The sequence below is a fragment of the Crocodylus porosus genome, unplaced genomic scaffold, assembly GCF_001723895.1.
Source record: "Crocodylus porosus isolate Cpor-Errol unplaced genomic scaffold, CroPor_comp1, whole genome shotgun sequence".
NCBI classification, from domain to species: domain Eukaryota; kingdom Metazoa; phylum Chordata; order Crocodylia; family Crocodylidae; genus Crocodylus; species Crocodylus porosus.
In genome coordinates, this window is record NW_017728910.1 from 23,292,474 (window position 1) to 23,314,568 (window position 22,095).

General features: G+C 48.8%; 1 protein-coding gene across 1 annotated transcript in view; it reads left to right on the plus strand.

Annotated features, from left to right (window-relative positions):
* The window catches only part of EIF4E2 (eukaryotic translation initiation factor 4E family member 2), a 20,874-nt gene extending 355 nt beyond the window's left edge, over positions 1-20,519 (plus strand). The window contains exons 2-8 of the mRNA XM_019532526.1: positions 733-878; positions 2,416-2,550; positions 5,500-5,604; positions 7,811-7,963; positions 8,052-8,188; positions 16,283-16,361; positions 20,022-20,519. Coding sequence (XP_019388071.1) covers positions 733-878; positions 2,416-2,550; positions 5,500-5,604; positions 7,811-7,963; positions 8,052-8,188; positions 16,283-16,328 — 722 coding nt within the window. The 3' untranslated portion in view covers positions 16,329-16,361; positions 20,022-20,519. The remainder of the gene's footprint in view (positions 1-732; positions 879-2,415; positions 2,551-5,499; positions 5,605-7,810; positions 7,964-8,051; positions 8,189-16,282; positions 16,362-20,021) is intronic.
* The last annotated feature ends 1,576 nt before the right edge of the window (positions 20,520-22,095 follow it).

Sequence of the window (22,095 nt, forward strand, 5' to 3'; positions counted from 1 at the left end):
CGGGTGGGGGAGGGAGAGGCCCGGGGGGCCTTCCTGGGCCTCAGTGTGGAGGCTGCAAGGGAGGGGGGTGGAACAGTGCCCCCCTGCTGAGACCCAGCCTCTGATTTGCCTTTGGTTAACCCCCCGCCCCCAGGACAATTATAGCACCCCTACTCCCTTGGTGATTGCAATCACTGCTTGGGACAAATTTAAACCTAATGGACCGGGGTGGTGGGGAACGAGTCCAAGGAGCCGCCCCGTGCAAACCTGCCTGCAGGTGTGCACAGCGGAGGGGCAGGAAAGCAGCCCTGCCGTACCTGGGGCCTGACCCCGTCCTCATGAGCTGATTTAGAGCCCAGAGGAGGCTGACCGAGGGGTCCCGGGGTTTGGCCCGGCTGTGGATGGGACTGGGCGGGATGGACATACGGTCTGACCTGGCATGTGGCACTTACCTGCGTACAACCCATGGGCTTAAATGGGAATTGACGGGGTAACATGCCTTGGCATGTTAGTAATCAATGGGGTAATATACCTTGTCTTAAATAGGACTCTACGGGGTAATGTACCCATTATTGGCACAACTAAGTATCGGATAACAGATGATGCTTGGGCTTTGTGTTGGCCACGGGACCTGTGATGGGTGTGGGGCTCAAAACGTGCCTCCCTGCACGAGTCTCTGTTGGGCTCCCAGCTTCTCTCTGTGTCATGGGGCGTGTGTTAGGCGGCCACATTTTTGCTCCTGCACAACCTAAGGCTCTCTCTCCTCCCCCCCGGCATTCATCAGTTTGAAAGATGATGACAGTGGGGACCATGACCAGAATGAAGAGAACAGCACACAGAAAGACGGTGAGAAGGAAAAGAATGACCGAGACAAGCCCCAGGGTAGCACCAAGAGGAAGGTGAGTGCTGTGCGCTCCACTGCCGTCGTCAAGGCACGGTTGGAGATGCTGGACTTGACGGGGCTTGATCAGTCCAGTAGCTCTGCTGTAAGGAAGATGCATGTCGGCATGTTGTTATTTTTCTTTCTGCTCTGTTGTCAGTGTGATACTAACAAACTAGGGCTAATGAGTGTACAGTATAATAAGCTGAGCTCTGGTGCAATTAGAAATCTTCACCTAGTAAGTTGAACTTGTGGAAATAAAAAGCAAAGCTTGACTTGCTTCAGGCAAATCTCAAGAAGTGTTTGCAGATGGGAGCTTGCTCTTGGTTTCGAATGGCAGTTCTCAAGCAGGGTGCTGTAGCATGCTGGATGCCGTCCTTTTAAGGATGCCCTGACGCGCTGTGCAGTACTAGCACTGTTAAGTGTGCAAACATCTAGATGCTATTTGCAAGATAAAACCAGACACTTCAAACAGAAACCCAGAGTTTCAAAATCTTTCTGCTCTGTTGTGGTCTTTGTGGCTCTTTGATGAAAAATAATTGCTCTAATAGGTTTTTGTAGTAAAAAAATGAGTGAGAGGTTAGGAACCGGTGTTTTCAGAGGGGGCCTGGAGTCTAACACAAGCCTGCATTGAGGTTGAGAACTGCTGGTTTAGAAGATCAAGTTTTGTGCTGTTGTTTAAATAGCCTGTCCTTGAAGAGTGGTTACAAGCAGATACAGCATGGTTCAGTCAGGTTTGGGAAACCACCTCCACTCCTTTAATTTTGCACTCATTAGAACTTGCTCTCTAATTAGTGTAACATCTTTGCATGATCAGCTTGGACCTTTTCCTTCTCCCTTGTATGATGGAACCTCTGTCAGGTTGGTGATTCTAGTACAACATCTGTTTCTTGGCGACTGCATTAATGTAAGCTGGAAGCCTTTTATATAGACAGTGGATATTCCTGGCGCTCCCTCTGTCTTTATCTGCCTGCGTGCTGATAGTGCTATGAGAGAGCTAAATGACTGAACCCTGCCACTGGAATTGTGGTGGAGTGTTTCACTTGATTTGGGGTTTAGTTCACTTTAGATGCTTTTTCTTTTCCCAAAAATGAAAAACAGACTACTCTGTGAGAAGCTCCCATTCTCTTCTTTGTTTTGCATTCCATGGCCTGTGACAGCCTTGATCACTGCAATTGTCCTGGCAGCCCAGGGTTAAAGGGAGTCTCTCCACAATGTATTAATGCCCTTCCTAAATTTGCCTGAGGGGTTGCTATCGAGTGACATTCTTCCTGGGGCTGGGCTGCTGCCCCTTAGCACTTTGCCTTCCTGCTCGAAGAGCAAAAGTACTCTGGATTTCTAATATCCTCTTTGAAATACAGCCGATCACTGCTGAAGTAATGATCTGTGTCAAGCTATTAACCAGGATGGGATTTTTCTAGGAAAATGAGGCTAAACTGTTCCTTTTACGCTCTGTGGTGGCAGGGCCACGTGCCTTTCTAATGCCATGCATATAGCTTTCTCGGTCTCCTCTCCAGAGTAATTTGTGAGGATAAATTAGGTTCTCTGTTCTGCAGGCTGTTGTCCCAGGGCCGGCTGAACACCCACTGCAGTATAATTATACTTTCTGGTACTCCAGACGAACGCCTGGGAGGCCCACCAGCTCGCAGAGCTACGAGCAGAACATCAAACAGATTGGCACCTTTGCCTCCGTGAGTACATCCCCATCTTTGCATGTTATTGTCTAAGTGCAGTGCAACTGCTCAGGGTGACTTTTCTCTGTGGTGCTAGGCAGTGACATGTATCTGAGTCTCTGCCATCGGATGGAAGGGTGAGTGGCTTGTTTGCCAAGACCCAAGACCTGGATTCTAATCTGCCTAAAACAGTGGTGCCAAACATATGGTTGGTAAGCCCAATCCAGCCCATGAAGGTGGGTCTTCACACAGGCCAGACCAGCCACCTCTGCAGGCCAGGTTTGGCCTGAGGTGCTTGTTACCATGTCAGCATTAATGACATGGTAACATGTCCCAACCTAGGGAGCTAACACTTCACCTCCCTCCCCTACCCACTGCTGAAATGGAGGGTGGGGGGTGGTTAGTAGCTCCTGGTGAATAAAATTAGCAGCAGGGGAGATGGCAGGAGGGAAGGGAAGACATGAGCACCAAAACTAGCACCAAAACTAGCTCTAGAAGCTCAAACAGTGCCACCATTGCTCACGGGTTGTCTGGCCCGTGGGAAGTCCTGCAGTCTGGATCCAGCCCACAGCACCCAACACATTTGACACCCTTGGCTTAAAATGTGATGATGTTGTTAAAAAAGAGCAGGAGAAGGTACGACCATGGAGTGCTGCTACTTGTCATTGAAGGGTTAGTGTCTTCGTTAATGGCAGAATCCATAGTTGTAAGTCAGGGCCAGTCAAAGCATTTCCGGTCAGCTGTAAGTCTGGTAGGTGCATGCCAACTTGTTTGCAAGACTTAGTGGGTAAGTAAAGGAAGACATGACTTCCCCATGTTTAGAAGTGTTGAACATCTGCAGCTCACTTTGTGTCTACACTCCCACTGATGTGGATCTTAAACAAAAAGGTCCTCTGGTCTCGGGGTGGGGGGGGGGTGCAGCACCTCTTTTGCTGTATAACTGATATGCTTGATGCAGGCATTTCCATCATACATGTGACAAGCTGGTGGGCTTGGATCTCATGACTGGCTCATTGCCTCCTTGTGACTTTGTGGAGGTGAGGGCTAAAAAATAAAGTTGGATGAGCCTGCCCTCTGAAATGGTATTGAAAAGCCAGGAGACATGGGACTCTCACAGAACAATTCCTTCTAGATCTTTCAGTGACAGAAATAAAACCAGACCTTGTTGGTGATTGGGTTCAGGATCTCCACGGTGATCAGGACTGTAAAAGAAGCCGATTCCTTTTTTTAAGATAGAGTGACTTTCCCAGAGTGTTAATCCTGTCCCCTCTGAACTCTGCTGGAATGTTTGAAGTATTAAAATAACTCTTCCATACAGCTCTGGATGTGTGAACTCTCTGTTCCTCTACCTAAGTTTTGGTATGCTGAGTCTTCAGACGTGCCAGTCCAGATAGCTGGGTCAGACCCAAATGCTAGTGGGACTGGGAAGGGTTCTATTAAGAATGATGGTCATCGGTTAACCCCATTTGGAGGCTTGGAATTCATCAGCATCTTTTGCTTCAACAAGTGCGATTTACTTGCATGCTTATGTAGCTGTCTGGGAACCACAGAGACTTCTGTGAGAGATCACATGGCAAATAGCTATCAAACTATTTGAGCTGCATTTAAAAAAATACCCTAATTTCACTGCTTAATGTTAGGGTCACGGGTTCCTTTTACATCCCAGTAATACCTTAGGTTTTAGGGAAAGCTTATCAAGCATCATTTCTGAACCCATGACAACTATTTAGATACTGGCCGCTAGAGGGCATAGTAAACCTTGTAACAGATCTAGTATCCACAATGTGTTTTAATGATAAGCTGTAAAACAACAAAGACAGACTCCTTCCTTCAACCCCATTTCTTGTGCTATAGTGATCAGCTATTAAATAGGATTTTTTTCTCTGAAAGGTAGAGATGGTCTGAAAACAATTCCAAGGTCTAAATGGATGTTCAGGCCCAACAGGTTTTGTGTTAGTAGTCAGGGTAGCATTTGCTCATCTTTAATCTTGCTATTGACTAAAACCTGCAAAATATAAACATTAACTGTTTTGTTACTTGTTCTTTGGCTAGGCCAGGCCCAACAGTGTTGACCAAAATCAGTGGGAACTTTGCCACTGAATTCAGTGAATGCAGGATCTAGTTCAGAGGGCCTTAGTTTAAAAATATTTTTTCTTGTCTAGAGCAGCACATAGATAAGAAATGTCTGAAATGTCTTGTTGTCATTTAAAAAAAAACCCAAAACCTTTTAAGCGTTAGAGAAGCGTGTACATCACTCAGCGTTGGCATGAAAGCCAATTTAAAGATTGCTACAGTAGCAGCCAGCCTGGAAAGTGGTTAAAACAGAGTGGTTGATTTTAGAGTTACCTAAACAACTGCTTGAGCAATCACTTTTCAAAGTGGTTTAAAATCCTAAACCAGCATCAGAAAGTGTTTGTGATCCTACAAATCCCCCAACCTCCTCTTCTCCTGTGAGGAGAAATCTTGAAGCCTTCCCTGGTGTGAAAAGCAAGGGTTAATTAAGTGCTTTTGTGATCTCTGAGCCCAGTGGCAGCCTGCTGATGAGCTGAGCTGTTTCACTGCTGGCTGGTAATGGGGGTCCTGTTGGGTGGGAGTTTCACAGTATCTGACATAGACCCCCAGTGCAGTTTCACTTGCCTACGCCTTCATGAGTTACGTGGTATATGAGTACAGCAGGTACACCAAGCAATAGGCTGATAAGTGCCAGGCAGGCAGCTTCAGGTACTTAGAATAACTCTGGTACCAACCCCATCAGTCCTCCCAGGCCCATTGCAAATGTTTTAGCTTTCTCTGTACAGTATAGAGGGAGAGGGGGTAAAGTAGACCTGACTTAGTAGAGGGAAAGGAGTTGCAAGCCAGGCTTGCCTGGTGCAGAACCCAAGTCTGCTTCTGATGGTGAGAGAGCCCTGATCTTGTGAAATAGAAAGCATTTGCTTGTTGCTGATTGCTGTGGCTGTGCTATTACAGGTGGAGCAGTTCTGGAGGTTTTACAGCCACATGGTACGTCCTGGGGACCTGACAGGTCACAGCGACTTCCATCTCTTCAAAGAGGGAATCAAGCCCATGTGGGAGGTGAGTTTGTGCCCTGGACCATGGCTCATTTACCTCTGTGTTCCAGAGGGATAGTGTTTGCAGTGCAGGACTCCTGCCGTACATCCTTCTTTCTGAGCTGCATGTGTCTGATTTCAGCCCTGTCGTCTTTCACATAGCAGCCACTGATGCTGCCCTGCGTGCAGAGTTGTACACAGGAGCACAACTAGCTGCCTGTCAGCAGGAAACTGAGAACCGCCTCTCATTGGCTGCCTCCCATCTGAGATTGTGGGTTTTGGAGACTCAAAGCACCTGGCCACTGTAACACATTCACCTTTCGTTGGATCTGATTCCATTGACAGCAATGTGGGGGTTTCCTGAACCCTGTGCCACTATAAGTATATTTCACAGTCCAAATCTCCTTGTGTGGAAGAAGCAAGGAAGAGTAAAAGTGCAGGAGCTGAGAGTAAATGGTTGTGGGAAGGTTTTGATTTATATCCCCATCTCCCTCTCTTCCTTAGAATTACATACAGAAGCAAACTGAATTCTTATTGTGGAGCTGTGTGGAAACTGAGCCTGGATCAATTTTCCCCCCAGCTTGCTGGCTCATTTCCAGCAATGACCACCACTGCTTGCAGTATAAGAATTTTATGTCTTGCTCTCAAGTGCCTAATTACACTGCTTCATCCAGAAGAATTTATTTCTGAACTCAGCTGGCAGTTCGTTCACAACGGGGGCTTATAGCTTGCGTTCGTGCAAATGCTATTTATATAAAATGTCTAACCCCCTTTGAGCTTCTAATGAGCTCCTGCCTTTGGTAACATGATGCAGCCAAAAGCTTCCCAGGTTAATGATATTTGGAGTTTTAAAAAGCATTTTCTCTTATCCATCTTAAAATAGCTGTTCTTTAATTTCTGATACTCCCATCACTTTTGTGTTGAGAGGAGTAGCAGGGACCTTGCTACTGACCTTCTTTTCCCCACTTGTTTTCTAGGCTTCTCCCCCATTTCCTAGTGGCTTCTCTCCTTGTGGCTTCCCTCCCATCCTGTGGAAGTGCCACTTCCCCACATACACCCCTCTGCATTGGTCTCATCATCCCAAATCTTTTCTGCCTTCTCCACCAGATATCAGAAGCTTCAGTAATAACACTGCTGGGTTTGGGGTTTTTTACTGAGCTTTACTCTAATTCAACTAGCAAAGAAAAATTAAATGACTAAATAAAGATTTGTTTATCGTTGGGGGAAAAAAACGAATTCCAACAGGAACAAAATAGCAGGGGTTATTTTATCCCACTTCCTGTCCTTATTGTGGCCCTGACCTTACTTGAACAAGTGCTGATTATCTAGTGATCATATCTACTACTCTTGGTTTTACTCCCTGATTCCCCTACTCACTCCTTGTAAGGTGGCTTTGAATGGGTTAAACTAAATGCCTGTTAAGGATTGAATCCGAGACAGCTCATTTCTAAAGGGGGGATGCTCGCAAGTAGGAGAACAGAGCACTTAATCAGAAAGCAATTTGCTCCTGTCAGTAATTTGCTGCATTCCTGGCAGTTGTGCTGATTTGGATTGTTCTTGCATGGGGCTCTCCCTGACACATTCTGCCCTAAAATCTTCAGCTCCCATTTGTGGTGGTCCAAGCAATGGGGCTTTGATTCACTCCGAGCATGGTGGTCAAGTGGAAGGAGCTTGAACTTTAACATACCTGTCAGTGACTTGCAGAGACCAGGCTATTTCTCCAAATTGCTGTTAGGCTTTTAGAAGCGCTTTACAAGTGCTCCCTCCCTCGCCATCCCTTCCAGGGAAAGAAGTAGTGTCCTCATTTCCCAATGGGAAAACTCAACTCCAGGGTGGGACTGGCTCGTTTTAGGCCAGAAAGGCAATTGGTGTCAGAGCTGGGGTGGAGTACAGGAGTTCCCATCTTATAGTTCTGTGCACAAGCAATATTGTGGTCCCTTTTTGTCAGTTAAACTCTAAAGCACAAATGCATAATGAATAGGACATAATGAATAGGAAGAGAATCTCTGGAAAGCAGTGAGTTGGCATCTCCCATTCTGTCTGGGTTCAAAATATCCATGTCGTGCACTAGGCATGAGGTAGGTTTTGTAATGTTTTATCTTGAAAATACCTTGGTTCTGTCACTCATACCCCATCTGATCAATATCTGCTCCCACCCAAAGATGTCCTTTAATGGAAAGCAGAAAAAATTACTGCAAGGAAACAAATCAATTTCTCATCCCTCTTCCCAGGATGATGCCAACAAAAATGGTGGAAAATGGATTATCCGTCTGAGGAAGGGCTTAGCATCCCGATGCTGGGAGAATCTCATTCTGGCCATGCTGGGAGAACAGTTTATGGTTGGGGAAGAGATCTGCGGGGCAGTCGTCTCTGTCCGGTTCCAGGTAAGCTGCTCGGCAGACTGTCAGGTGTGCCTGCTGGCTGGTTTACACATGCTGCCCTCTGCTAACCTCTCCAATCCTTGTGCTCCAGGAGGACATTATCTCAATATGGAACAAGACGGCCAGCGACCAGGCAACCACAGCCCGGATACGTGACACGCTGCGGCGAGTGCTTAATCTACCTCCCAACACCATCATGGAATACAAGACGCACACCGACAGCATCAAGTACGTGCTGCAGTTTGGGAGGGAGCGGTGCTGGTTACCCATGCATTTGGCGGCTTAATGCAAGGTGTAGGGGTACAAAGGAATGGTCATGTGTGTTGTTTGTGTACCAGTGCTTTGGGACTGTTTTGACTGTCAGCAGATACAAACAGCAGCTCTTGTGCCAGGTCACTTTAAAAGTCAAAAGCCTGTGTTATTGCCCTGCTGCTGTTGGGGATATTTGCTTTTCAACAGTAAAAACATCTTGGTTTTCTATCACATGCGGTCCTGGTCTTCACTAACAACCTACCGTCTCCTTCATCTGGGAACTGGGCTCTCCAATGGGGGAACATGGTTTTATCTGTTCAGAGACAAGATTGCAGTGGGGAACAGATTACTTGAATGAGTAGAGTTTCTGCAAAATAAAATACGGAAGCTAACTGGGATTTATTGGGCCATTAGACTTATAAATGTTCCTGGGAAAGCGCCGTGTGAATTTACAGTGCTGTACAAATGATTTCTAATCATAATAAATGCTGTATATTAAATCCTCCCGGCCCCTAGTGACAGAGGCTCTTTAACAAGACTAGAGGCTCATGGTACACAGAGAGGACAGCTGTATTTTTAAATAAGCCCATTACAGTTTGCCATGCCAGGCTATTCACGGTGATGTTTATTTCCCGCAAAGTGACAGAATCATTGCATATAGGGGTATTAGATGAAAGTGAATAACACAGACCCTTTTTCTGTTAAGTGCATTAGAAGCCAGAACACAGATTCAGTCACGTGGGTTGGGTTAAGGGCACTTTGAAGTGTTACATATGCAAAAAAGCAATTGAACAAATTAATAGTAAGGACAGGAATTCCTGGCATTAGAACTCGGGCTTTTGAATCCACCCTGGAAGCACCACGGGCCAAGTACCCATCAAGATTTTCTAGGCAGGGCCTCTTTCCATGGCTAAAATTTGCTGAATCCTTGGCAAGCCCTCTGTCCCACACGGCTGCTCAGGCCATGTCACAGTGTAGGATGATCAGTCTAGTGTTTAGTGAAAAGTGCCTGTCACAATCGCTGCAGGTTTAGACTCAGGGTTAGCTGGTCAAATCCTGTTTCTGATAGGAACCCCAAAGAGCTTCTGGACCCCACCTGTGGCCTTCTCAGATGGCTGCTTGTGAGTGGGAGGGCAAGCTCGGTATTCTTCTTAAATGGACTCTGTTCCTGACTTCTGTTTCCAAAGGCTCCCACTGAAATGATTGCTGGATCTTCTTGCTGGACTCTGAGGAGTACGCTCCCTATTGCTGGGCAGTGGCGCTACTTCTTCCACCTGCTTCCGCTAATTGCCAATAGAGGGCATTGCTTCTACCACATCTGTCTTGATTACAGGATTGTACAGGGCTTCTGCGGACCTGCAGGTGGCTATTCAGTTTCTGTAGTACTTTTCAGAGACAATGCAGCCCGTGAGCTAAGGCTTTGGGCTCCTTGCAGTGAGAGGAATCGATATCTCTGGGTATAACATCCTCATTTGCCTTCTCTTCTCTCCCTAGCCTTAGCACAGACAGCCCCTGCCCTGAGCCAGCATTCCAGCCACGGGGGGCTGGGAGCACCTCTGCTGTCTGGGTTAGGTAGAGAGGTTTTACCATGGGAAGTTGAGATGCATCCTCTGCATGACATCCTCCCCTACTTCTGCAGGAACACACCATGGCTTCTTCCTGTGTAGGGATTCACACTTTTGAGGGCGGCTGTGTATTGCACTGACTCCAGCCTGCTCATGTGGTCTCCCTGAATTCATTCAGTTCCTTCCATTCCTTCCTTGCTGGCCTCTACTCTCTGGCTGTTGCTGTTTCATTTTCTTTTGCTGATGTGAAATCCAGGATGTGATTGTCTGGGCATAGCAGGTGTTTGGGGATCAGATTCCCATTAAGATTGGGATTCAGTCTAGCGGCTGAGAGCAGGTCTTGAATGGGGTTAGTTGGCTTATTTCCTGCTTATTCTTCTGCACTTGGGCAGGCTTGCAGCCCCTTCTAAGGCAGAGCTAGACTGTACTTCATGCCAACATTCCCTTAATGGCACTGCATCTGCTGGGTAGATTCTGATCTTTTCCACCTGTGCAAACCCAGAGAGAACTACTTATCAGAGTCATCACCCTGCACTTGAATCAAGGAAACGGAGAAGCAACTGAACCATTCTCTCACACTCTCTCTCTCTCTCTATCTCGTCACCAGCATTTGTACATAGTAGTTGCAAGCAGGTCTTTGTGGCTGTAGCTGTGGCTGTAGCTATGGCTGTAAACTGGATTGGGCACAGCCACTGAGGCCCTGACAGGACGGTAGGGAAAGACAGCACTTGCTGCAGTCTGACCGCGTGTGCAGGCTGAATCATGTTAGCAGGCTTCTCTCGCCAAGGCAGGATTTCTTGTGTATCTCTCTCCTCCAGGAAGGCTCCCCCTTTCCCCTTCCTATCCATCAAATCCTCTTGACATGCTGTCTGTTGTCAGGTGAACTCCTGTTGCATGTGCAGCACTTGATTTAGGACTCTGGCAGGCTTCCTAGCCAGTGTGTGGCATTCACAGTCCATGGCTCTGCTTTACGAAAGGCCCCAGTGAAGCAGCGGTGTTGGGGGCTTTCTTGGTATTTCCTTTCTGGGTGGCTTGCAATGTTTTAATTTCTCTGGGCTGCTTGTATGCAGAGTTTGATTAGCAGCAATGGTGCTTGGAGGGAGGGAGCATGCTTTGTGGGTGCTGCTTAAAATCTGGAGCTTTGTTTAGAGAACTGGTTTTCCAGGCTCTCTCCAGTGTGTGCTCTGCTGTGGGATCTGGTGCAAGACTTGGCCATCACTCCTGAGACATTACATTTATTCTTCCGAAACCTACCTTTCTGGGCCCTGCGTTGGTGAGGCTGTGAGCCCCTCACTGACAGGCTCGATGCAGTGGAGCTGTGTTTGAAAAGGAACTTATTCATTAGATTTTCCCAGAAGCTGCCCTGCCTTCAGTCCTTCTTCTTGGCAGCAGCGGGCTTGCACATTTAGCCACATAAGCAGACCCTTCAGACTGGGTTTCCTGAGTTCCTCCTTTCTTGGGTGCAATATTGACAAACTGTCTAAGCCCCCGGAAGCAGGCGGCTTATCCTAATCTTGTATCCATCTCCAGTCTTGCTAGAAAAATGGTCCTGGAAAGCTGACAAAGTCCAGAAGGCAGTTAATACCCTTCATCTGGCAGTGCTGGGCACCTAGGAGGTTTCAGAGAGGTCTAGTTATAGTGGCTGAGGAGAAGTCTTACTCCCCCGCTCCCTTACTGCCTAACACATTTCTTTCAGTTAAGGGTTTTCTAGAGCACTACAATTTCCATGCTGTGAACACGTAGGGAAACGCTGCGCTTCTAACTAGAAAGCTCCTGTTATGCCAAGGTGCCCTACAGGAAGGGTTTCCTTCACTAGCAGTGTTTCACACCTCATCCTTCTTTCCTGCTTCTGGTTTGTGTCTGGGGCATGGGGGTTTGTCTTCCATCAACAGCTTCTGTCAGCAGCTAAGGGTAAGTCAAGAATTATGCTCTCTTTGTGGGAGACAGATGCCTTCCTTGAGTGGCAGTACATAGGCTTCTGCTGAGCTCTCTGTGCTGGCAGTATTTTGGTTGCTGAGTGACTTTATGGATCATCCTGTCAGCTTTAAAGCAAAGCTGCTTTTCTGAGAACAAAACTGTGCTTGAAAGTGCCTGCTGGAGTGGGAGCTGAACAGAGTATAAAACTATCCCTTCCTCTCAGGGACTGCTGATAACTAATGGGACTATGAGAGTGAATTAAAAGAATGACTGATCTTAACAGTGCTGGCATTAGGGCTGTTTCACTGCAGGCACTTGCTGACAATAACCTCAGACCTTCCTTTGGCCAGGGAACAAGCAGATATGCTACAGAAGGGAAGAGGGAGTTATGCAGTACAGAGGAATGATTAGGGGGTTCCATGGAGCTCTCCCAGGACAAGGGAAGGCGCAACAGCTATTCAGACTCCAAAGGCTGCTGAGAAGTGACATCCCTATGAGGGTAGTGCTGTATGGCAGTGAAGTCTGAAGAGTCACCCTGTTCCTCATGGGAAGGAAGTTGGTTGGCTAATGGCTTAATATGGGGAGAAAAGTCTTTGCTGCTGGCTCAACGGTTTGCATGACTCACTGAGACCCCTGCTCTTCCATCCATTCTAACTCCTTGCAAACTGGGAAGCAACATTTTTGAAGGTTGCAGTCACTCCTACAGCCCTCTGCTTGGCTTTGAGCTGCATGTGGCTTCACCCCAGCACCCTTAATCCTTAATTACATTTTGTATCATTACAAAATTAGATACTTGAAGTGGGGGGGGAGAGAGCTGTGTGAATGCAGAGAAGTCCTCCCTTTACTGTGGCACACCTCCAGAATGACGAGTTGTCCCTCATGTTGGGAGGAGTGACTTGAATGTGTATTGTTCACTGCTTGCTTCTAGGTCTAAGATTAGGCAGACAGTGTAATGGAGCTCAGGGAGGTGCCAGAGCTGAGGGCTGTCCACCTTTTTTCAGGTCCCTGGAAATAGTGACTCAGGATAGCTGGGGGATTCGTCTTCCGGTTCTGGCCTCGCTCCTAGCAGACATCCAGGTTTTAAAGAGCACTTTCCTAGCCCAGAGCTTTGAAAAGGGGGTGATGCCTCTTCAAGTTTATTTGGACAATGACATGGGAGTGTTGGTGAATCTGGAAGGCTCGGTATCTTGGGGGCTTCTTTCTTCACTGTAAAGGGGCTAAAAGTAAAATCCATTTATTCCGTATTTCTTCTTGGGAAATGCAGCTCAAATGTTCAGGTCAAAAGATGACTACTGCCTTCTGGAACACTGTACCTAGATGTTTCTAGGTGCTACCAGAGATCTGAAAAGGTTTTGTTCTTGCTTTTTTTTTTTTTTAGCAAAAGGAAGGAGAGGTTGGAAGGATCTGGGATCACTTCCTAGATGACTTCGAGCAAGTCTGTTGTTATGGTAGGGCCAGCCAAAGATGGGGCTCCATTCTTCTGGGAACTGTCCACACACAGTGTCTTAGATGGTCGCTATGCCAAGAGCGAGGACAAGACTACAGAGACAACACCCACTAGGTGGAAGGCAGGGCAGAATGCACAGTGAATGCTGATGGCAGAAGAAGACATATTAGTTTGCGTATGTTTTTAGGGTAGTTTGGGTTAGGATCAGCAAGATGGGAAGGGCTGAGAGAGACTAGCTTGAAATGGAAGAAGCGGGATGGCTGGGACAGTCAGAGTTGCAGGAGGGTCTTGGTGGCCTCCAGCCTGGTTCTGGCAGCCTCTGCAACTGCTTCTGTCAGTGGAGTCTTCTGCTGGCTTCTCACTGCAGTTCTTCTCCCCAGGCCTCATGGCAAAAGTGGAGGCACCGTCAAGTCTTAGTGCTTCCACAAGCGTGGCCCATGGTGGGGACCACTTAATCACCAATGCTTCAGTTTCCCCATCTGTTAAATAAAAATAATCCCCCACCCCCATCTATGTGTGGTGCTCAGCTGCTATGGTTGCAGGGCTCTGAAAAGTGCCTACACGTGCTGACCCAGAACTGTACAGGGGCATTGGGGAACACAGTAACAGGAGTGGCCTCCTCAGGCAAGGCAGCAGAGGTTTCTGATTTCCCTTATTCCTGCATCATGTGTGAGGCTTTATGTTCTAGATTTCCTGCAGTATGAAGGACTTTTGCTACCAGGTTAGGAATGGGACTTGGCAGTCAGAGCACAGCATGGGTACAGCAGCCAGGGTGATCCTAACTGGAGAAGGTGGGCGCTGGGTTCACGTCAGAAATAAATCTGTCCAGGAATAACTGGTGCTATCAGGGAAGGAAACCAAGGAAGCACCGGAGGTGGTAATGTAGGGGAGAAAGACACAAAGGCAGCAGCATTAACCAGAGAAGAGCTGGGGACAGCCTGCAGTGGAGGAGTTCAGGCTCTGTGCAGTAGATGAGGGGAGCGAAAGGGAGAGGAGCCTAGGACCAGAAGAAGGAGACTGCATAGGCAGTCAGAAGCAGATGCACCTGGTCAGAAGGGCTCCATTTTGTTGTCCTTCTAAGTCCAGCCTCTATGTGTTCTGCAGCTTATGGTGCTTTCAACCCTATCCGGGCTTTGCAGATCCCTTTTTCTGCATGGTTTCCTGGCCTTGTAGTCCTGATTGTTGGTACCAGCCAGGTGTATGCAAGGAGGGGAGACCTTGCATGTAGGCCACGCTTGGAGGTAGAAAAGTCATGGGATGCAGAGCTAGGGTAGGGCTTTTTCCTGTTATAACTTGTCTCTGTGCTGTTTCCTGGCAGTGAGCTTCTAGCCTGGCTCTTCTGTTTTTGGATACTTCTCCAAGCAGGGCCTGCCATGCTGGCCAAACTGGTGTTGTGAAACTCCTCTGGAGGAATACCTGCTAGAAGCCACAGTGAGGCCCCCTTCCATGATCCCCCTCATTTGCCTTTGACCTAAGGTTGCTCTGAACCCTGGCCAGTCAGGGTGGGGCTGGTACACAAACCAAACCAGACAGCAGCCCCTGCCCTGCACCTGTGCTGCCCCCGTACCTTTGCAGCATTCCCCTCTCGTTCCATTAGTTCCATCAGAGCAAAGGGCTGGCACGGGGCTGCTGCCTAGCCCTGACCAGTGGGTGCTGTCTCTGAAGGGGTGCTGTGAGCTGACTGTTCATTACTTGTCCATCCTGGTGAAGAACATTCTGGGAGAGGAGAGAAGAATTGATGGGAAAGAAGCCAACTCTTGGCAACATGGCGTTTCAGTGGATATTAACAGGTCCCTTTGGCAGGCCACACAGGCTGAGGGCTGAGTTCCTGAGTTTTCTCCCTGGAAGGGCCATCCCTGCAGACTGAGGTGCACCGAAGGGGGTTCTTGTTCCGTACTGAGAGGTATGGAGTCCTTTGGTCTTCAGTGCAGGTCACCTGTGGAGGGGAAATGTAGCCCTTCTCACTCTTTGAAAGGAAGAGCATGTATTTAGATCCAAGTTCTCAGTCCTGGCGTTACACATTCCCACTCTCCTGGGCTCCCTCTGTAAAGCTGGCCAGAAAATGGCAGAGCATGCAGCATACAGCTTGGCAGAGCATGCAGCATACAGCTTAGCTCGGAGGCACGGAAGATCCAGAGCACAGTGGCAGCGTGGAATGTCCTTCCAGACTCTCCCCTGCCATGCTTAAAGCCCATTGCAAACTAACGAGCTTCAGGTCTGGAAATAAGTACGTATTGGGCAGAATCAGATTTGACAACTGAGCTGGTTTGTCTCTAATCTCCCGGTGCCTCTGGGATTGCTTAGGTTACGTTAAATGGCTTGGCATGTACTGCAGCCCCACGTGCTATATTCAGGAGCCCTGAGAGCTACAAAGCCCTTTGATGTATCTGATTCCAGAAGATACTAGTCATGGTTGTATTAACCTCAGTGTTGTTTCCCGGAGAGAGCTCTCGGTATGCCGTCCTTGTACAACAGACAGCAATTTCTCAGTCTACTAGCTTTGTCCATCAGGAGCACATCCTCCACCAGGGAATGGAACGTTAGGCCTGTCCCTGTGACTTATCTGAAAGCACTTTCGTTTCAAATAGCTGTAGCGCGTCTATTGTGGTTGTCATTAACAATGCAGGTTTATGCTAGAAAATGAGACTCTCTAATAATAATTGCATTCTGAAGCCTGGTTAGAGAATGGGGTAGTAATGAAGCCATATGGCATAAAAACAAATGCATTTCAGGGGGTTCACGTATCTAGGTATGTGCTGAAGCAGGAGCCCAGAAGCTAGCGTAGTTTAAGCAGCCAAGGACTGTGACAGTCCTCTAGCCTGGGTTATTTTATTAGCCATGGGAAACAGAAATTCAGTTTTAAAAAAGGAAGGAGGTCATTGCCTTGTCTCTGGGTATTAACACGGCTTGATCGCCGCCAACCAATGAGGAAGTGCCCTGGCAGTGCTGGAGTTCAAAGCTGCTCGCGCTGTCAGAGGCTTGGCTGGATTTTAAGGATGCTTCTGTCCACTAAGGCTGTCTGAGAATATTGCCTTGCTCCCCAACGAGTGCTTTTCAAAACGCCATTGAATGTCTCTGCTCTCATTAAAGTTAAGAAGCCTTTGATCTCAAGTGCTGTTTTTTTTCCCTCTGGCTTGCCAGGGCCTGGGAGGAGTTTCATGGCCTGGTGAACAGCAGTGGCCGCTGATTGAAGGCTCCCCTTCTCTCTGTCACACCCAGGGTAGGGCCTCATCTTTCTTCTTACGCGACTGTATGGCATACCTCTCCGCCACAGGGATGATCCTCCAACTCTGACCCCAACACAGGCTTGCATTGTGGGCCTGTGATCCGTCCCATTTTGCTATTGGCTAAGTTAAGATCAAAAGTGATCTTTGAATCCAAAAGCACTAACATTCTCACCGTGGAGTGTCTTGTCTCTTTACCTTGCATTTCCTGCCGGGATGGTGGCTGCTGTTTTGATGCTGTGTCCTCTGTCTGCAAGGCAGGTGCATCCCAGGCCCAGGCCCAGGAGGCTGAGAGGTATGGCCTCAGCTTGTTTGTACTGCAGAGGGGTTGGCTGTTTAGAGCTGGAATCAGACACTGGTGCATACATTTGCCCACTGGTAAAGGGGCTCTGAGCTTGGCATGCATGCCTTTGCTCTCAATGCCGAGCATGGCAGAATAAATTGGACCACCTATGAAGGCTTGTCTGGGAAGATCATGCAGGAATTGCTCTGTTTTAAAAATAGCACAAGCTGTGGATAACAGGATGAGACTTCACAAGTTCCTCTGTTAATGGCAACCATGTGCAGATAAGTAGGGTAGGCAGGTTCAGCACAGAGGTGAAATCCCATGACCAAGATCATCTTTAGTCCCTTATTGTCCACTTACGTAATGGCAGGCACCTTCCTTTAAGTGGCTAGAACACTGCCTGCTGAACTTGAGGCTCGTTCTGTTGTCATGACGCTGTAGATGAGCTGGATTGCTGCTGAGTAATCACTCTGGTTGCTACACATCAGTGCACAGTAACTTGCCCAAGGGGGATGTGTTGCAGTGTCCCAAATCCCATAAAGCTGTACATGCAAAGCTACCTTCCAAGCTTGGTTGGTAACCCCCCAGCTGCCACCACTTCCCACCTTACCATCCAGCAGAAATGCATTGGATAAACTCACCCGGTGATTGTGGGCAGAAACAAAGAACTTTCTTGCCTACCTCACAGGATTGGCTTTGTGGGAGGATTAACGAGATGTTTATGAAACACTAAACATGGTGCTTAGTGCTGTTTGTATTATTAGAAGACCTTCCCATGACCTTCTAGAATAAAATAACAGCACAGTTGGTGATTTACCGATAGAAGACGGTAGATGTGCAAAGCGCATTTGAATATGCTGGTAATATTGACTCAACTGTCTTAATTGCCTTTGTTACCCACACTGAGCAGAGCAAGCAGTGACAGGAGCAGAGAGAGCCTGGGTGACCGAGAAATAGGCAGTGGGGACTTCGTGGTAATGGGGAACGAAGAGAGAAAGTCAGGATTCCCCCTGCTAGGCAACAGCTAATCACTAATTAGAGACCTGTAGGAACCTGCTTTTCAAGGTGAACTCTTTTGCCATCTGTAGGCTTGGCGTGGGTGAGAGAACAGTGCTGGGAGATGAGGCATCATGCAGCTGCCGTCAGGTACCTGGGTTGCACTAGTGAGTTTAGAACCGTGCCCCCAACTAGCAGGGCTGCCCAGCTCTGCTGTCAGGGAGCACAGGACTATGGTGCTTAGCATTGCCTTTCTGAGGGTGACCTCCAAGCATGTGTCTAATAGCAGGATAATGCATTTAACACCCCAGATATCAGAAGGGTGTCCAGCATACAATAGACTTGAAAAAGACCACCGTCAAATCCTCCCAAGAAAGGCCAGACTGCCCTGCCGGCTGTCCAGGTTCCACACAGCACTTCAACAGAGCACAGAGCTAGCCCAGAGGTTTAAGAAGCATTTCACAGTCCTTCGGCAAACTCCACTTCTTACTGCCTGCCTCTGTTCTGTAGCATGGCTTCAGCTAGGTGTGCTGACCTGCTGGGACATGTGCTTGATCCCTACTGGGACGTGTGCTTGATCTAACCTTGTAGAATTCCCCCCAACCCAGCTTGTTCATTCCTGTAGGGCCCAGTGTCACTGCTTTTGTAGGGTGAGCAGAAAGCCCAGGCCCTGTGGCTGGCAGAGACCTGAGCTTTGAGTGACAGGTCATGTGCTGAAAGAATAGGTACTAGAGGTGCACCAATACATCATTCCATATTGTATCAGCATCGATGAAAAAAGAATTGACATTATCGGGAGTCAGCTTTTTTGGCTGATGTGGCTGATAATGTCACCAATAAATGCTGCGTGCATGTGTGCGGCCAGGAGTGCAGCCCAGAAGCTTGGAGAGCAGCATCCAGATGGTAAGCGTCTTGGGGGAAAGGGATGGGGGCAGATTGAAGCCCCCGCAGAGAAGGGCGGGAGTGGGGCTAGGGCAGAGGCAAGCGGTGCACAGGTGGGGTGTAGGACAGCTGCAAGCAGCTCACCCAGGAGGCATGGGGGGGGCAGGGTGGAAGGCTCCCACCACTGCACACATCCATGAGGGAGGCATGGGGTGTGCAAGCCCCCTGGATTTGTGTGGAGGGCAAGAGGGGGCTGCCACTGCACTCAGGGCTGGGAGCGGCACCAGGCTCTTCCCAGCTGGGGGTTGGGCTGGGGCAGGTGACAGCAGTGCTGGGAGCAGGGGCTACAGGTTGGGCTGCAGCCACCCCAAAATTTGCTGTAGCTATCCCCAAACCACCTCATCCCAGCGCTGCAGCCTTGGCCCAAGCACCTTGCCAGGGAGAGCCCAATACTGCCCCAACCCGCAGTGGGGAGCCTGCTCTTGCCCCATGTGCAGATCTGGGGGCACATGTCCCCCATGCCTCCCCAGGGGGAGTGGATAGCAGCAGGAGCTGCCCCTTGGACAAGCCACTTGTGGCTCTGTCCTGCGCCTTGCCCTGCCCCAGCTGCGCAACACCTGTCCCAGCCTCAGTCCCACTCCCTCCGTCACTGCAGGGGCCTCCATCTGCACCCCAGCCCCCCCCGTACCCTTCCCTCCCCTGCTCCTTGCCCCTTCCCCCTCAACATACTTACCAGCCAGATGCTGTTTTCCAATCTGCCGGGCTTGCTTATCAGCAATTGAGTCGGTATCAGCCAATATGGCTCATTAATAATCGGCCATCAGTATTGAACTAGAAAGTCTTTATTGGTGCACCCCTAATAGATACACAAGTGCTCTTGTTGCACAGTCCCCTTTTATTGGTGGCCCTGCTCACGTGAATGAGGGCTGCAGTATCAGCTCTAAGAGCTTCCCTTCCAGGTCATGGGGTTCTTGAGGTTAGTAAAATCTGAACTTCTTGATAGTGTCTCTTACAAAGAGCTCCCTGTATCGGGGATAAAATCAAGAGAGGTCAGACTGCCACTGAGATTAGAGCTATGAGCTCAGCTGCCAAACAAAGTAGCTGTTGTTTGCTTGAGAACAGAATAGATGAGGCCCTGTACGAGAGGCGCTTGCTCTTATCCTGAAGTCTACTGGGAAGTTTTGAGATGTCAAATGAGCCCATGGCTGACAACTGCTATTATCCTTGAACCTTCCTAACAGATAAGGAGGAACCCAGGATCTTCTCCTCCTCCATCTAAGTGCACTGGTGACTAGTAGCACCTGGGGTTTGAGTGGGAGCACTGGCTAGAATGTGGATTTGCTTAATAGTTATCTGGTCTGATTTGAGAGCAAGCGCAGCTACTAAAAACCCACCCATTTCCAGTCTGCATCATGGAACACATGAGACTTGTCTTGGAAGCCAAGTCCTTGCTCATATGATTAATCTCCTGTTTTCTCCCTCTGTCTTCCAGGGATAACTCAAGCTTTCGAAATACAAAAATCACTTTGTGAGAACAGCAAGGTTGGCACTGGACTCCTCACCACCTTGGAAACCAAGGAGAGGTCTCATCCATGCCCTCCGGTCTCTGAAGGGACTTGCAGCCTGGATTGACCAGGTCCCTTTTCGCTCTCCTCTCTGGGGAAGGATCCCGTTCAACGCCCTGAGCATCGGTGACTGACACCAGGCTGACCTTGTCACACAAACTCTCTTTGCGGGGGCGGGAGGCCAACCTTTCCCATAGCAGCGTGCCACCAAGGCGCCTCCTTCAGCACTTTCTTCTTCCTCTCTGTACACTGCACCTAGGATGTTGCAATCTCACACTCATGCCAGAGCCTTCTGCTGAGGGATACCAGTATTAAGAACATCTCTGCAGCTGGGAGAAGTGTCCTAGTTGAGAGCCAGCCTGTTGGTTTGCAAGTGCCCCGTTCCAGCTCTGCCAATAAATTATTGGGTCTCTTTGTTTCTTTCAGTCTGTCGTTTCCTTTGGTTCATTTAAAAACAAGCAAAAGGGTGATTTTCTTGCTTGAAGCCCCTTCCTGACCTCCATGAACCAGGACCCCACAGGTCTCCAAGACTGTGAAATCCTCCACCCTTCTCTCATCAGTGAGTTGCCCAGCAGCAAGGGAACCTGACATCAAACATCACTGGTCCTGCTTTGTGGTCCTGACTCTTCTAATAGCCATGGAGCCTAACATGGCCTTGATGCGACTCTGCAGCATTTGTTTGTGGTTAGACTAAGTTTGGCCTAGGTCGGGCTTGTTTGCATGATGTGCTTCTGAAAAATGGGAGTGGTATTCTCTCCCTGCCTGCCTGCTTGAGCTCCTGTGCCTGCTAGTGCCTTGCACGACTGCCTGCCAGCCTGCCTGTGCCATGGCTAGATGGAGGCTTATAGTCAGTGTTCTTCTCAAGCCAGGGGAAGGAGGGGCCTAAAAGGCCATAATTATCTTGACTCCAGTTCCCTTCCTGGGATAACAGGAGCTCTGCAAGGCATTGGATTGATCAATGAAAACGTCAAGTGTATGGATGTTAGCATTTAAATGGTGTGTGTGCTGTCATCTGGGGAAGACCCAGCCAGGATTTGGCCCTGAGAAGCAGCTCTTGGGGATCAGGGCTGGGGAGTGGGAGTGATCTGGCTGCTACCCCAGTGCAAGGCAAACAGTGGTGTGTCTTGTCTGGGGAGCTCAGACACCTGCAGCTGCGTTTCCACAGCAAGGAAGAGAGCTAATTATTCCCCCTGTTGTTTGACGACAATGCTAATGATTGTCATTACCAGCTCTGCCCTTTTCCCGCCTCCTCAGGGATTTTGCAAACTTTCTTTGTGCATTGTATTTTTCCAAAGTGGTTGCAGTTCAGCAGGGTGCCTGCAGTGGGTGCCCTCTGCCCAAGCAGAGGTAGTGCCAGTGGCTGCTCAGCTTTGAGCAAGTGCCGTTTCTCAGAAGGGGGCCCATTGTTCGAGAGCAAGGGCGGCGTATGGTGCTTGTGTCTTGGACAAGGGCTAGGCTTGACTGGGTGACTAGGCAGGCCTGTACAACCTCCTCAGCTTTCAATACAGATTCAGGAATTGAAGTGACCTGGAACCAGCCTTGAGGACACTCTGAGGATATTTTGCTGTCTCCCTGGTTGGAACACTCACCCTTGTCACATGCTCTGGGCTTATAATCTCTGAAAGCGCTTAAAAGAATGAGTAGAAGCCACCCTTCTATTGCTCTGAGTGCAGCTGGCCGCTGCAGCATGTGGCTCACCCCCAGAGCATTCAGCCCGAGTGACGGAGCAGCCCCTTGGAGGGCAGGGGTGGTGCTGCATTGTGTGATACCTGGAGGACTGAACGGGCCTGTGTTGCAGAACAGAGTATGTGCGTGTAACAGAAGTTACAAAATGCAACCGACTAGAATAGCACCTGATTCTTCCAGGTACACTTGTGTAATGCCTTGGATAGTTTGGCATTGGGCATGCATGTCTGTGCACTACCATTTCACACCCCATTTGGAATGACCTAGGGGTTGGCAACCTTCTCTTAGACAATAGCTAGGCTTGACTGAAAGACT